The 16,807-nt window shown below is 43.2% G+C and overlaps 1 protein-coding gene across 1 annotated transcript in view; it reads right to left on the bottom strand.

Annotated features, from left to right (window-relative positions):
* Positions 1 to 16,493, bottom strand: part of LOC137504840 (kinesin-like protein KIF16B) — a 96,516-nt gene extending 80,023 nt beyond the window's left edge. The window contains exon 1 of the mRNA XM_068233431.1: positions 15,981 to 16,493. Coding sequence (XP_068089532.1) covers positions 15,981 to 16,027 — 47 coding nt within the window. The 5' untranslated portion in view covers positions 16,028 to 16,493. The remainder of the gene's footprint in view (positions 1 to 15,980) is intronic.
* Between the last annotated feature and the right edge of the window lie 314 nt (positions 16,494 to 16,807).

Below are 16,807 nucleotides of genomic sequence, written 5' to 3'. Positions count from 1 at the left end.
ACAATTTTCATGGCGTGATTACAGGAACCGGGGGTGGGGGGGGAATTGAGCAGAGGAAAGGACAATGGCCTCAATTCACTAAGCTTATCTCCTGTCTTTAATAACATTTCTAGAGTTATCACCATGGTGATAAGGCATGTACTAAACTTAAAGAGGACCTCCAGCGAAAATAATGTAATAAAAAAGTGCTTCATTTTTACAATAATTATGTATAAATGATTTAGTCAGTGTTAGCCCATTGTAAAATATTTTAAATCCCTGATTTACATTCTGACATTTATCACATGGTGACATTTTTACTGCTGGCAGGTGATGTAGCTGCTGCTTGCTGTTTTGGCAGTTGGAAACAGCTGTAAACAGCTATTTCCCACAATGCAACAAGGTTCACACACAGGAAACTGCCAGGACCATGGTCCTTAGAGTTTCTTGTGGGAGGGGTTTCACCACAATATCAGCCATACAAAGCCCCCTGATGATCAGTTTGTGAAAAAGAATAGATTTCTCATGGGAAAGAGGGTATCAGCTACTGATTGAGATGAAGTTCAATTCTTGATCACCGTTTCTCTTTAACTCTTCTGTCTTTAAAGTGGATCCGAGATGAACTTTTACTCATTGCAAAATTGTGTCCCTTTCCTTTTGTTTATAGGGCATTCCTCAAGCCAAACACTTTTGTTTTAATACTCTAATTCCCAATAAACTAAAGAAGCCCCGCCCACAGTTTTCAGAGAGCCTTGGCAGTAGCAAGGGCTCATGGGAGTTCAGTCTGGGCAGGAGGAGGGGGAGGTATTACTAACCAGAGATTTCAGAGGAGGAGGGGGGATTAGGTTTTGTGCTGATATTTACAAACAACATGGCTGCTGTCATTGTATCACAGGAAGAAATAATCATATTCTATTAAAGCTGTATGCAGACAGATTTGCTGTTTAAACCATCTAAACTGTACATAAGATATATGGACAAGTTACTTGTTATAGTTAGTTTTTCATCTCGGATCCGCTTTAATTTAAGGATAGATCCCTAAAGTTCACATTATAATCCTTAAAATAACTACAGAATTCTAACGTTAAAGACAGACTGTTAATTAACTGCATGTGAAAATAACTACAGAGGAGGTAACTTAAGGACTGAAGTGATAAGATAACTCTCTCACTGTGAAAACTTGTCTCTACACCTTAATAAGGCAAGATCGATGTGTGGTGGTAAGTTTTCTCTTGCCTTATCTGCAGCATGATCTTAGTGAATTGAGACCAATGCAGTAAGGTATGTGGATCAAGCATGATCATACCCATTATCTTAGGGAGCTTTGCTTAGGGTCAGGTATGCTTTAACTTATACTACATGGGGCTGTGCTGATCCATACTTCATTGATGGCAGCGGCAGTGCCAAACTATGAGCACCACTCAGTAAGTTGTTTGTGTGCAGCACTGTTGTTAAAGGTGGCCATACCCCTTACAATTCTTTTTTTAAATTTATTTTGATTGGATTCAAGTATCCGATCCAATTTTCCAATTGATGGGAAGTTTCAATCAGAATGTTCAAGGTACCCCACATGTATTTTCAAGATTGCCGCAATTTCGGGATAAAAGGTCGCTAACTGTGAAAAAATTGGTTTGTTAGAAAAATCGAAAGAAAAATTTACTGAATAGTTACACACAATTTATTCTGGTTGAATACAATTTCACAATCCATCCCACACACCATACAATTCTTGATACAATTAGTCTGAATTTTCCAACATATCTAAAAGATAAAAACAAAACAAGAAATTCGATTGGATTTCTCAATAAAAATATGTTTTGATTTTTCAGGACAACTGATCAAATTGGTGTAAAATTGGATCATTTAATTGTATGGTGTGTGCATTTAATTGTATGGTGTGTGGGCCCCTTAAAGAACAAGTGACACCCATGCTAACCTAGAAATAAAAAACACATATACTGTATAAGTAGATAAATACTAGTTCTACTTACATAACAGATGTATTGCACTGTCCATGTTATGATTCCTGTGAAATTTTATAAAAGAAAAGCAGATATTCCTATTCTAGACAGTTTCCATCTTGGTTACCTTTGAATGAAGCTAATCCAGACATTTCCTCCATCACTCTTTTTTGTCCACTTGCTAATTGTGCATTCGTTACCCGCCCTCCTCCCAGAGTTTTCAGACACTCCCACTGAGGTCTATACTAGGAAATGTACAGTTTTATGTAATTAGAAGGAGTTGGAAATAAAGGGAAGAGGAGGAATATATTATAGATAAAAAGACCCCCAGCATGAAACTGTTTGGCAATGGCAATGAAAGGGCGAGTGCTCCTAAGGTATGTGATAACTCCAAACCATAACAGCAGAAAACGTTTTGAATTCAGGATTAGCATCTTTATCACTTAATACACTCAGACCAGTTGCTGTTGAAATTAGATTTTTATGGTGACAATACCACTTTAAGCCTTTTGTAAGCGCTTGTGATTTAAAAAGCTCTTGCTAATGTAATGCTATGGGTGTGCTTCCACTTGAGGGATGTGATTTTTTTTTTTTAAATTCCCGATAGCCTTACAAATCAGAAGCTCTTAGGCCAGGTTCACATTAGCGTTTTTTTTGCAGATTGGAACCGGAACGTATATTGTACGAACGGAACGGATGTGAATGGATCCAATGTTAACCTATGGATACATTCACATGCGTCCGTTGTTATGGATACATTCTGTACATTCTGGTCCCCGGGCCTAAAAAATGCTGCAGACCCTAATTTTCCGGACCGTTCTGCCCAGCGGAACAGATCCAGACAAAAAATACTGCAGTATTGGGGCAATGGGAAACGGAACGTGGGGATGGGGGCATGTGCCGACGCAAATCTACCGACGGGAGGGTGAGGGAGGGTGCAGCAGCCGGGCGGGTGGGCTAGGGAGGGTTTATACATACCTAATTTTCAGTAGTAGCCGGCGGTAGAGGCTTCCGTCTTCTTCCACGTCATGTGACTACATGACGCGTCATGTGACTAGTCACATGAAGCGCTGTGTAGTCACAGGGGAAGAAGAGGAAGCCTCTACCGCCGGCTACTACTGAAAATTAGGTATGTATTTGCTGAGTGAAAACTGATCCGATCAATCATTGATCAGATCAGTTTTCACTATGTGAACAGGGCCACGGACTGAGTCATCCGGATCTGGTGAAGCGGAGACCGGATCAGCCCACCGGATCCTTTTGGCTCAGAACGCTAATGTGAACTGGGCCTTAGAAAAGGCTGCTAGTGGGTCCCAGGCCTAAGGCCTCGTTCACACTGCCAAACGCAGATGGCTGTGCGACTGGAACCCAACGCGCCGGATCGCACTGCCATCTGCCTTTCCGTGCGTTGCGCTTTTGATCCCATTCACTGATCCCTCCTACTTTTGCCAAAAAATATGTGCAGCAGTGCAATAGCACAACACATTGCTGCGCAGCACATGAAGTGTGATCAGACAGTGCAGTCTATGCACTACTGATGTTCTAGCGTGCCAGCCACTATACGCATTGCCAACATGCTCGCGGCAACGCATACAAGGTGAACAAGGCCTTAGGCTGGATTCACACTAGTCTGGTATTCTGTGCATTTTCTGCATAGGAAAGCTAAGAACCAGTGTTAATCAATGGGCTAGTTCACACTTGAATGTGTTTTTTAACATGCATAAAAACAACTGACAGCTCTCCTGTGACAGAACAGGTGTATTTCTAGTTCCAGGCTCACAAGCAGCAGCTTTACAGCCTGTGAAATTACGTTTAAAAGCATATCTGAAATGTACAATGAAATGGGAACAAAGAGCTATTGTTGTAGATCACATGAACACAGCCGCTTGCAGCTGAGAACACGTCACATTTTTAACCACTTCCCAACTGAGGGGTTTTACCCCTTCAGCATCCGAGCAATTTTCTCCTTTCAGCGCTCCTTACATTCATTCGCCTATAACTTTATCATTACTTATCGCAATGAAATTAACTATATCTTGTTTTTTTCGCCACCAATTAGGCTTTCTTTAGGTGGGACATTATGCCAAGAATAATTTTATTCTAAATCTGTTTTAATGGGAAAATAGGAAAACATATGGGAAAAAAAACATTATTTTTCAGTTTTCGGCCATTATAGTTTTTAAATAATGCATGCTACTGTAATTAAAACCCATGAAATGTATTTGCCCTTTTGTCCCGGTTATAAAACCATTTAAATTATGTCCCTATCACAATGTTTGGCGCCAATATTTTATTTGGAAATAAAGGTGCATTTTTTTCAGTTTTGCGTCCATCCCTAATTACAAGCCCATAGTTTATAAAGTAACAGTGTTGTACCCTCCTGATATAAATATTTAAAAAGTTCAGTCCCTAAGGTAACTATTTATGTATTTTTTTTAATTGTACATTTTTTATTTTTTTTTTAATTACAAAAAAAAAAAAATGGGGAGTGTGGGAGGTAATGAGTTAATTTTTTTTGTATAAGTAATGTATGTGTGTGTGAAAAATAGTTTAGGGTGTAGTTTACTATTTGGCCACAAGATGGCAACAGTTTAATGCGACCTCCAAGCTTCCTTCCGGAAGCTTGGAGGAAGTACAAAGAGGCTGGTATTTTTTTTTTTTTTTTACAATGATCGAGCTGCTTAGCGAAAGCAGCAGATCATTGCGGGGGCAGAGATCAACGAACGGGAATGTATTTTCCCGTTCATTGATCTCCGGGCGAGCGGGCAGCGGCGTGCACGATCGCGGGAGTGCGAGCGGGAGAGCGGACATCGGCGGTAGCGGCGGTAGCGGCGGGGGGTGCGTATATCTACGCTCCGGGCGGGGAAGTGAAGTCCAAAGGAGCGTAGATATACTGTACGGCGGCGGGGAACCAGTTAAGATTATTCCTTTGTTCCAAGTCCTGGCAAGCCAAGTTTCACAGTTTTACATTTCACATACACAGATATTTTCACTTTGTACCTGATTTTTGTTTCTACAGTGCTAATGAAGGCATAAAGGACTTATAACGCTGTATTTCTATAATGTACCTCTCCAAGTACAGCTGAAGTGAGACGCGCATTGTGGCTGCCATATTTATACCAGTTGACTGAAACAAGCATGCAGCTAATCCAGTCAGACTTCAGTCTGAAACACCTGATCTGCATGCTTGTTCAGGGTCTATGGCTAGAAGTAGAAGGATTGGTTCACACTTGTGACAGCAGGGACCGAGGGTAGGAACACACTAGGCAGAATCACATCCTCTATCGCATATAGATAATTTTATTGTGATAAGTAGTGATACAGTTATTGGGGAGTGAAAAGGACACTTATGACTAAAAAATAAAAAAAGTTTTACTCACCTGGGGCTTCTACCAGCCTGCAGCTGTCCCGTGCCCAGACAGTTTTGCTCAGATCCTCCTGTTCCCCGCTAGCAGCTACTTCCGTTTTTGGCAACAGGCCAGGCAACGCAAGTGATTCTTCGCGTTCCAGGCCGCAATAGCAATATAGAGGGCGCTATTGCGGCCAGGAACGCTAAGAATCACTCGCGTTGCCAGGCCTGTCGGCGAAAGTGAAAGTAGCTGCCGGCGGGGGACAGGAGGATTCGAGCGAAACTGCGTGGGCTGTGATGGCTGCAGGGTGCTGGTAGAACCCCCAGGTGAGTAAAACTCGTTTTTTTAGCCTTAAGTTACCTCTTTAAGGACAACCGAAGTGAAAATGAATCGATGAGAAAAACAATTGTATCTATCCTCCTTCTCCTAAAAATGAAATTTTTAGATATCCCACAGTTTTATTTCATATTTAAATCTAGTTTTTACGGTTTCATTGTCTCTGCTCAATGACACATTCATTAAAGTATGCTAGAGCTCAAATCTGTGAATTATTGATCCTTGTTATCTCTTTCCTGCTCTCAGAAGCCATTTACTGACAGAAAAGTGTTTTATGGCTGTAATTACTTATCAATGAGGGTTATGCTATAGTCTGACCCAGTCCAACCCGGACAGAAACTGACTTGCATACCTGGGGCTCGATTCAGTAAACCGTGCTAAGTGTTAGCACGCCTGTGAAAAGCCCTATATCATGCCTAAAGTTAGTTTAGGCATGATAAATTCACATCTAAAGACTTTAGGTTTGATAACTAGGGTGCTAACTGGGTTAGCACCCTTTACTAAATTCACATCGCGCGCACAGTCCCGCACGCAAAACTTTGGGCGCGCACCGCGAAAACAGCGCACCCGATGTGCCTATAAGGTCGCATTGGGTGCGACCTTAATGTCGCACCATGTGACGTTAAAGTCGCATGCAATGGGACCTTATAGGCGCATCAACGCACCGTTTTCGTCGCACCGCGATGCGACATTTCGCGCACACCGCGCTGTGGGCATGCAAAGTTTTCAGTGTGGGACTTTGCGCGCGATGTAAATTTAGTAAACGGTGCTGACCCAGTTAGCACCCTAGTTATCACGCCCAAAGTCTTTAGGCATGCTAACTGGGTTAGCACCGTTTACTGAATCAAGCCCCTGATGTTTAACTCTTTCAGGCAGAGAAAGAAAAAAAGGAACACAGACTACCGGTAATTATTTGTATGCTCGGCACTATACATACCCATGTATATCTCGTCATGTCACCTCGGTTGTATTTTAATAATGTTTTGTGTTGCAATGCATTTAAAACAGTTATCTGCCTCTTCTCATTCAATAAGTTCAAAAACATAATGCAACACTAGACAACACACTGCAGCAGCACCCTCCCTGAGTGCTGGAAAAAGGAAGTCCTAAAGTGCACCGAACAATGTGCTTCATGCTCACCCGAAAACTGAGCAGTATTAATGAAATTTACCACAGGCGGTAGAACAGCAGCAACACACTTGTATGTATGTCATGGTGAGAAACTATTCCACTTTTATGAGAATGTAATGTTTACGACTTTCAAAATAAGAGTAGGAGAGCTGCTTTTTATTGATGGGAGCCAGGTTTGAGTCAAATCTGCTGAGATATCCTATTTCAGCTGGCAAATACCAGCACATCATAATTATCTAAATTCTTTCCCATTTATGACTGAGGTTATTCTGAAATAGTGTTAATTATTCCATCAATCCTATACAACCAGTCCTATGTCAGCCAAGGGGTTTCCTGCAGGTCCTCTAATTATATGAGGGTTTACTTTTGCCTTTCTGGCCAGCAGTTCAAACTAAATGGTTTCTTGGTCTTTCAGATCTTTCTTTAAAGAGGAACTCCAGTGAAAATAATGTAATAGAAAAAGTGCCTCATTTTTACAATAATTATGTGTAAATGATTTAGTCAGTGTTTGCCCATTGTAATATCTTTTAAATCCCTGATTTACATTCTGACATTTTTACTGTTGGCAGGTGATGTAGCTGCTGCATGCTTTTTTGGCTGCTGTAAACAGCTATTTCCCACAATGCAACAGGGTTCACAGACAGGAAACTGCCAAGAGTATGTACTTTTCTTGTGGGAGGGGTTTCACCACAATATCAGTCATACAGCGCCCCCTGATGGTCTGTTTGTGAAAAGGAATAGATTTCTCATGTAAAAGGGGGTCAGAGTTTCTCTTTAAAGAGAACCTGAGGTGGTTGTTTTTTTTTTTTGGGGGGGGGGGCAGATGAGAGACAGAGGCATGTTCTCTGCCTCATGACTTGCCTCTGTGTCCCTGCCAACCCCCCCCCCCTCCCCCCTATAGCCCCCCCCCCCCCCCCGAGATTAGCAACAATATCTGGTAAACATGTGGGGGATTCCCTGTTCAAAACGCCCGTCCGTGGCATTCCTGCAGGGTTTTTAGAGCTGCCATTGGGCAGCTCTCTCTCTCCCTGGCGGGACCCCCTGCCGCTCCCCACCTCCCTGCACGTTGTGAATGAGACACACACACGGTCTCTCTTTGCAGCGTCATGACCCAGAGGTCACAAAAGTGAAAGTGGGCCATTGACGCCCACAGGAGCAGCGGTTTTGGAGGCTACCTGATACGCTCAGCCCCTTGGATCAGGTAGCCTAGCTGAGTAGCCTAGTTTTTTTATTTAATTTCATGAGCCCACCTCGGGCTTTCTTTAAAGGGAACCAGAGGTGAGAGGGATATGGAGACTGCCATATTTGTTTCCCTGTAAACAATGCCAGTTGCCTGGATGCCCTGTTGATCTTCTGGCATAAGTAGTGTCTGAGTAAAAACCCTGGAATAAATATATGGCGAATCCAGCAAAACCTGAGTCAGAGTACCTTATCTACTGCGTGCTTGTTCAGGATCTATGGCTAAAAGTATAAAGCTTCATACTCGCCACCCGACGGGTTCAGCAAAGTTCCCTCGACGGCAGACATTCAGTGACGCCTCTTTCTGCCGGTATGCACTACGTCACGCGATGTTACACACCGGGCATGGCGAGACTTCATGCAATCACGGTACTTTGTGTGGGAGTCATCGTGACCAGTGCTGGATTTACCATAAGACACTGTAGGCATGTGCCTGCAGGCACCTGATGATGGAAAGGCGGCTCACTCCCCTCCCCTATGCAGAGTCTGGAGCGGAGTGTAAATGAGAGGTTACTCACCCAGCTCTCGGCATTCCACTGACGAGCAGTGATGCTCACCGGATGCTATCACGAGTAATTAGTCGTGATTCAAATAAGGTTTAATTAATTTTTAATTAATAAGGGTTCAAGGGGTTATTCACTCATAATTCCGCCATCCTCGTTGCGTTCCAAAGAGCTTGCACACTTCCTATTGGTCGCGTCGCAAGTCTCACACTGGCGCATTTCCTCCAAGACGGAAGGAAGAAGTGCGTCAGTGTGAGACTTGCGACGCGACCAATAGGAAGCGTGCAAGCTCTTTAGAACGCAGGGCGGACGGCGGAATTATGGGTAAATAACCCCTTGTATCCCCGCCGCACACCTGCACCAATTAAACCTTATTTGAATCATGAGTATTCACTCATGATAGCATCCGGTGAGCATCACTGCTGACGAGATCTCCCTTCAGTCAGGGGCATCACTAGCTACTTAATACTGAGAGTACCTCTAGCTACCTAATACTTGAGGACACCTGTAGCTATTTAATATTGAAGTTACTTCTGGCTATTTAATACTAAGGGACACCTGTAGCTACCTATGATGGGTAAGGGAACTAAGGGAGAAGTGACAGCTGGGACAGCCACCACACTTGTGGTTGCAGTTTGGGAGGGTTTGTAGGTTCATGGAGGGTGAAGTCTAGGGTGCCAGGACATCTGTGCTTATAGGCTCCTGCAAGGCAAATCTGGGCCGGATTGTGACGATTGCCGTGCGACGGTACGAGACGTCATCATGCACCTGTACCCACGTTGCGATATCACGGAAACAACCACTTTGCGCTCCAAAAATTTGCCAGGAAAATGGCAACGTGGGTACATCGATTTCCTCTCATCTTGGATTCCCTTTAACTGCCATGACAGTGTTGAGCAGCAGAAATTTCAACCAAAGAATTTAGCAATATTTCTATAGCCGTCCCCTGCTTTGAAGGCATCAGTCTTTGCTCACTTAGGGCTTGTTAACACCAAGGGAGTTTTCGTGTTTTTTTAAAGTGCTTGCGATTTCAGAAATCACCCTAAAAGCACTTGTGCAATGATTCCCTATGAGAGTGTTCACATGAGCGGTTCGATTCTGATCCGCTCACCGAAGCGCTGCCTGCACCATTTTCTAGGCGATTTTCCTATAATGGAGGTTATAGAGAAATTGCAAAGCGCTTCGTATAGCGATTTCCCAAGCGCTTTCACAAATAAATACATTGTATTTATTCATTCCCAGGTACAAGAGTTCACTTCCTCTGCAAAAGCGCTTAAAAAAAAATAAAAAAAAAATAAAAAAAAAAAAAAATCGCATTATACAGCGCAGGGAAAGGCGATTTTAAAAATTGAAAACAATTGCTCAGCGCTTGAAAAAGCACTGGCGATTTATGATGTGAACAAGGTCTTAGGCCTGGAACCCACTGCAAAATGCAATCGCTAATTGCAAGCACTAGCGTTTTATATGAGCAATTTGTTAGTGATTTCATGAGCGTTTTAGGGAGCGTTTTTAAAAGTGTATCAACTTGCCAGCGGTTGTGTAGCGATTAGCGTTTTAAAGTCTGATTGGTCCTTTCAATTAATTTTAAGTTTGTTACAGTGTGCATTAACTTCAAAACGCTAGCAAGATCGCTCCATGCAGGTTTTGATGAGCGATTACGCCAGCGATTATATACTTTACATTGAAGCGCAAACGCTGACAAAATGCTACATGTCCTGCACTTGCGATGTTTCAAATCGCAAACGCTCCTGTGGAAGTTGCCCCATCCATTAACATTAGCTGAGAGTTTGGGGAAAACGCTAGCGTTTTCAAGCGCTCCCTAAATGCTCACAAAAACGCCCTTGTGGGTTCTAGCCCTTAGAGTGGCCCATGGCTATTAACAATCCAAAGATTCAACAGTGACAGAAATCATTAAAGAAAACCTGAAATGAAAAAATAAAGTTAAAATAAAACACGCGCACTTCATACTTATCACCCGCATAGTCTAGCCATCAATCTCTTTCGCATCTCCAGCGTTCCATTTGTCCACCTTTCAGAGGGACAGTCCCTCTTTGGGAACCACCCAATCTCTCTGTCACTCTTTCTTCCTCATTTGCCCCTCTTTCAGGACTCATGTATAGATCTATGTAAATATATGGATTTTTCTACTGAAAATGTGTTTATTAGAATCTATATAACTTTATTTCTATCCTTTAGGGCCCGTTTCCACTAGTGCGGTGCGAATCGCTGGGATTCCACCGCTGACAAAATCGCATGCGGATGCGATTCCGCATGCGATTTTTGCTGCGATTTCGCATGCGATTTCGCATAGGCAGGCTATCAGCGATTTTAACCATGTCACTGCCTGGCTCAATGTACATTAGTTTTAGTGCGAAATCGCGGCAAAAAACGCATGTGCGATTTCCCCTATTAAATACATTGCCTGCGAATCGCCTGCATTCCACACGCAGGCGAAATCTGCAGGCCCTACCGTGCAGAACAATCCTGCACAGAAAAACGCACCAAAAAACTGACAAGTGGAAACAGTCTCATCCACTTGTATTGGTTATGCGAATCCGCATGCAGACAACGCATGCGGATTCGCTCTAGTGGAAACGGGCCCTTAAATGTATGTATTTCTTATTTTTTTCATATAAAAGGAAAATGAATAAGAATAGAAAGGACCACTGTGGTTTGAATTGTATAACAGAGTAGATCACCGCTTCAGCACCTATGGAAGCGCCCAAACTTCCCTGATGCCTTCCTCCAGTGCTTCAATACAGACACCCAACAACTATAGAAGAATCATTTTGGCTTTAAAAAAAAACTATTAAAAACAACAATCATTTTGCAGACTCATTTTGGCTTAAAAAAAACAATTAATGTTTAATTAAAAACTAGGCTCTCTCATGCTTTTGTATCTTGTGTCTTTGCAATATTTTTGTGTGTGCGCGCGTGTGTACCATTATCTGTATAATGTCACTGGGTGGTCAAACAAATAGACCCCCCTTATTTGAAAGTAAACCAGTCCAACAGTGACGTAGAGTGACATAATGCAGAGTTGCTTGTATGGGTGACGTAGTTATCATGGAAGTTAATGTCAAAATGGGTAAGACAAAAGATTTAAGTGACTTTCAACAAGGGATGATTGCCAGTGCAAGAAGAGCTGGTGCTAGCGTCTCAGAAACGACGACTCTTCGGATTTTCTCGCCCAACAGTATCTTGGGTGTTTAGAGAGTGTCAGATGAGAAAGAAAACTTCAAGCGATCAGGACTATTCTGGTCAAAAAAGGCTGGTGAACGAGAGAGATGAAAGGCAAGTAGCACAGTCTGCAGACGCAGAAGAGCAACAACACGACAAATTATAGCTGAATTCAATGCATGTCCATCACAAAGCAAATCCCAACACACAAAACGGATGTTGCAAAGGATGGACTTTAGTAGCAGGAGACCATTAAGAGTGCCTTTGGTATCACAGAACAATAGGAAAAGATGCCTGTTGTGGGTCCTTGCCACCATGCTCGATCTGTCTAAAATTGTTTTGAGGAACATCAACCTGCTTCTATGGCCAGCTCAGTCCCCTGACCTCAATCTCATTGAGTATTTGTGTGATGAAGTCGGAAGATCAGTTAAAAGCTGGGAAACACCACCACCAATCTCACCCAACTTATTGCTTCCATAATCTCAGCATGGGCCAACATTCCGCAGCAACAGTATCTGCATCTTGTTAAGTTAATGCCAAGAAAAACACCGGCTGTGATCAGAGCCAAAGGCGGACCAACTCGTTATCAGAGGTTGTCTCTAATTTTTTGGGCACTCCGCGTATGTACCCCATGTTTTGTATCTTACTGTAAACAATGCCACAGAATCTGTAACTGTTTTCTAAATTAATAATAATCGTCCAATCATTAACTCTGCCGACCTTGAAAAGGCTCATGTGGCACAGTTTATAGGAGACTACAGAAATGAAGTCATGTGGTGTGTATGGGCTATGCTCATGTCACCCGCTGTCTGTTGTTCCTTATGGGTTTCCTGTGTGTTTACAAGCCCAGCTGTTATTTGTGTTTCACTCCGGTACACATTATTCCAAGTCACATTCCTGTGCACATGTAACCGGCCTCTGGAATGTAACCTCCCCTATCCCTAAACCTCCCACAGAGGCCTGTCATCCATTTTTGGGCTAGGATGGCATAATTGCCTCAATTTACTTCACCTGGCCTGTGTGCGGACACAGTGGCATCCTGCTTAAATCGTGTGGGAAAGGTTTAGAAACTCTGCCACCGTTTTGGCTCTTATCGTACCTTGTTAGGAAACATTTAAAGTGTTCAGCAGGTACCATACAGAGATTTTTCTCATCGATTCATAGCACATTTGATCAGTCTGACAGAATTTGCAAGAAATCTATAGCTTAGCAGGCCTCATTGTTCATAATTTTAATATATTTTTGCCAGAAATCAAATCAAAATTACCAACCTGAAAATATTGCTGCAAGGCACAGGGGGAGAGGTGGCAGATCAACAGTCAATAGCAGTGCACTGCATTCAACGTGTACCCAAGACGAAGCTCGGGTACAAAATGAGATACTTCCCTAAAAAGAGGGAAGCCTCGGGATCCTATTGAGGCTTCCCTCGGTGCTCTGATGTCCCCAGTAGCTGAGCGCAGCCCCCCGGAAGATTAGCGACAAGGCATTGTCAATAATATGGGGGCCGCGCAGCTCCTCTTCCTGCAGTGTGGCCGAGCAGTAGCCGTGCAAGCCCACCCACGCATGTGCAGTAAGCAGGAGCCGCTCGTGTGCCATCAGCTCTGTGCTACTGCGCATATGCGACCGCTCTTGTAACACAGGAGGCGCGTAGCCCCAACTGGAGAGGAGCCACGATCAGCGACGGGGGACTTCGGAGCACCGAATGACCTGGTATGCCTTTAAAGAGACACTGAAGCGAAAAAAAAAATGATGATATTATGATTTGTATGTGTAGTACAGCTAAGAAATAAAACATTAAGATCAGATACATCAGTCTAATTGTTTCCAGTACAGGAAGAGTTAAGAAACTCCAGTTGTTATCTCTATGCAAAAAAGCCATTAAGCTCTACGACTTTCAAAGTTGTGGAGAAGGCTGTTATCTGACTTTTATTATCTCAACTGTTCCTGGACTATTTACTTTTTCTCTGCCAGAGGAGAGAACATTAGTTCACAGACTGCTCTGAAAGAATCATTTTGAATGCTGAGTGTTGTCTAATCTGCACATATTATAGAATGATGCAATGTTAGAAAAAACACTATATACCTGAAAATAAAAATATGAGAATATTTTCTTTGCTGCTAATCTTCTAGTAATTATTCATAGTACACAACCAATTCACTAAATCATATTTTTTTTTTTTGCTTCAGTGTCTCTTTAAGCAGCAATCAGCAGCCAAATCCATTGTTCTCCTCCTTTCCTGCCTGCAAAAGCCGCTGTATCGTTTCTGGTACCATCGTTCATCCTCCGTTCGTCACAGATGCAGAACATGTTGCTCAGCTGTTGCCTAGCGACATGTCTGTACTGTATTGGGGGTCCCAGGATAGTGTTTGAATCTGGCAGGCAGACAAATTGAGGGCCAATTGTGTATGTGTGCACAAACTAACACCGTGAGGTTTCCGAGCTGCCACAAAGTCAGCAGCTTGTCACCGGCGGGCTTCAGCATTAACGCAGCAGAAGTAATGCAAGTCAATGGGCGATGCATACCTTTTAAAAAGGTTAGCGGCGCACATGTACAGAAAAACGGGAATACATTGGGGATCCCGGGGAATTCTAGTGACGTACTTCCTGTCCAGCAAGGGTGCTGGATTGTGCTATGCATATTACCCTGTCATCGCACTCTGCTACAGGGTCATATGTTAGTGATTTTTTGCGTTACAGTGGGGCAGGGGCATCGCATTCCCACTGCAACGCAATCATTAGATGTAGATTTTCTTGATCCTAATCTCTCACCTCCTTGTATTATGTGGTCAGACCCAAACAGCTTACTATAGAGGTAATAAGACTACAGCTCATAACATTTAAACAACTAAACTTTTTAAAAGAAGTGAAAAGTGCCAAATATTCTTCCTGTTTCAGTGCCCAGTGCAATAGTTTTTCAAAGCGTTCTCAGCCACAGACACAAGGAAAAGATCAGCTGTCACCGGAACAGGTGTCCCCATGATCGAACTAACCCCCATCCCCTATTGTGATGACAACTGTAGACTGTTGGAATTCTTGTCACTTTTCCTCCTGGTGCCAACTGTCACAGCAACAGGAAGCAATGAAAATATTCCCTATGGAGATATAGACCACAATAAAAACCTGTCAAAGGTTTAAACGTCCCGCACTTTAAAGCTAAAATGTAAAAACAGTGCTGGCTGGTGTTCTACGTTCAGAAAACACATGAAGCACCAGTTCACTCGATCAATCACTGCAGATTTCATCTACTCTTTGTACCATAACAAATCAATAAAAGCATTGTTTTGATTCTTCATATTAAAAACTTTACAGCTATTGTGCAAAATTGGTGTTTTGTGGCAACATGTGGGAAGCAAAGCTCTGTTCCTTGTCGCTGGTCATTGGTAAGATGGCATACCGTGCGCGATATCCAGTAGGACTCAGCTTGGCTCCCATTATTATGATAAAACCGATCCATCACGGACACAGTGCAATAATCTGAACTGGCTCATTGCAGCTAGAGATGTAGGCTAACAGCTCGCCGCGAACCCCTGTACTACTTCCAGTTTGCAATGTCCCGGAGTAGCACGCCTGCCCGTGTCTGCATGCGTCTTTTAGTACGCATGCCCTGGCCCGGCGGTGCACGTCATTGCCATCAGGGAAGCTCACCGCCGGGCCAGGGCATGCGTACTAAAGGATGCAAGCAGATACGGGCAGGCGTACTACTCCAGGACATTGCGAACCGGAAATAGTACACAACCAGAATGCCCATAGAGATTCGCTGGCAAGCTGTTCGCTAGCATCTCTAATTGCAGCAAATAAAGGCAGAGACACTGCAGAGCACTTTTTGATTTGTTTTTAAAGAAAACACGCTCTCATTGACTTGCATTAAAAATCGCAGCAACATCTACAACTTAAAGCATTCGAATTGGCCTAATAGCGTAGGAATATTATTATTACAACCTATCTGAAATCTAGCAGTTCAAGAGAGTGCTGTCCAACCAATCACATTACCAAACTTTCCCTATGGACTTTCTCGCTGGCTCACTTCAACTATAGTAGCGCAGGGATTAGCTTGTGAGCTCCTCCAAAGATCAGATAGCGAAATGACTTGTTTGTACTCTGTAAAGTACTGCGAAAAATATGGCAGCGCTTTATAAATGCATAATAATAACAATATACTGCTATGCCAACATGCAACAAATCAATGCATTACTATTTCTAAATATTTAAATGCGTTTAAAAAAGGTATACAATAAAAGACATATCTTAAAAGCAATTTACGATCACCGCTTATGCTACAACACAGCAGATCGCGCCTTACCTGCGGTTCATCGGTCGGACTCGCACTGCCACCTTGACAGACGCCATGTCTCATGCCTGTGATCGGGTGGGCTCACAGCGAGCGCCTAAATCTTCGCAAAATGTCAGATTACCAGGAAAGGGGAGCTACTTGACACTAGTAACCAGGGATCTAATAGACAAGAAGCAGAGGGGGTACTTCTGAGTGTGACACTAATAAACCATAAATGTACCCATCACTGTGTGGGCACAGAGGGCTAGAGTCATGGGGGACAACAGGATATGTGGCACTGTCACAAGTTCAGCATGCTGTACTGGAGGATAGTCCTGGTGGGATTCCAGGCTGTAGACACAAGCAAGCAATAACAAGGAAACAGGTGGAGTTTTCTGGAGTCACAGTCTAATTTAAGCTTCCCAGCTGTCAGATGGGGCTTGCTACCTCATGATCTACCTAACTGATACGTAATTCACTAAAGGAAGAGTGCAGAGACTAATTACACCGGCTGCTCCACCTCCTGCTCTCTCCTAGTGTGACGTCTCCCCATCCACAAGCTCTGCTTCGTCATGTGACACAGCTTTCTCCAGCTAGCCGGGCAAGGCATGCTGGGAGTTGAAGTCACTAGCTCGACGATCTGTGGCAGAGAAACGAGAAAGAATGACTACAAGTTCCAGCAATCACCTCGCTCCATTTGACAACAGACAGTTGAATAGTAATTGTCATGTGGGTTTGTGAGCGCAGGTCTTCACTCTTCAGGAAGAGATGGGAAATAAGGAGCTTGCTACAATGTTCCAGCAAGATACACATAAGTGTAGAAGTTGTGTCAGCGTATTAAAATGTCTTATTATTGC

Source organism: Hyperolius riggenbachi, chromosome 4, assembly GCF_040937935.1.
Source record: "Hyperolius riggenbachi isolate aHypRig1 chromosome 4, aHypRig1.pri, whole genome shotgun sequence".
Lineage (NCBI taxonomy): Eukaryota > Metazoa > Chordata > Amphibia > Anura > Hyperoliidae > Hyperolius > Hyperolius riggenbachi.
Note: the sequence above shows the minus strand (reverse complement) of the source record. Positions and strands in the feature narration are given on the sequence as shown.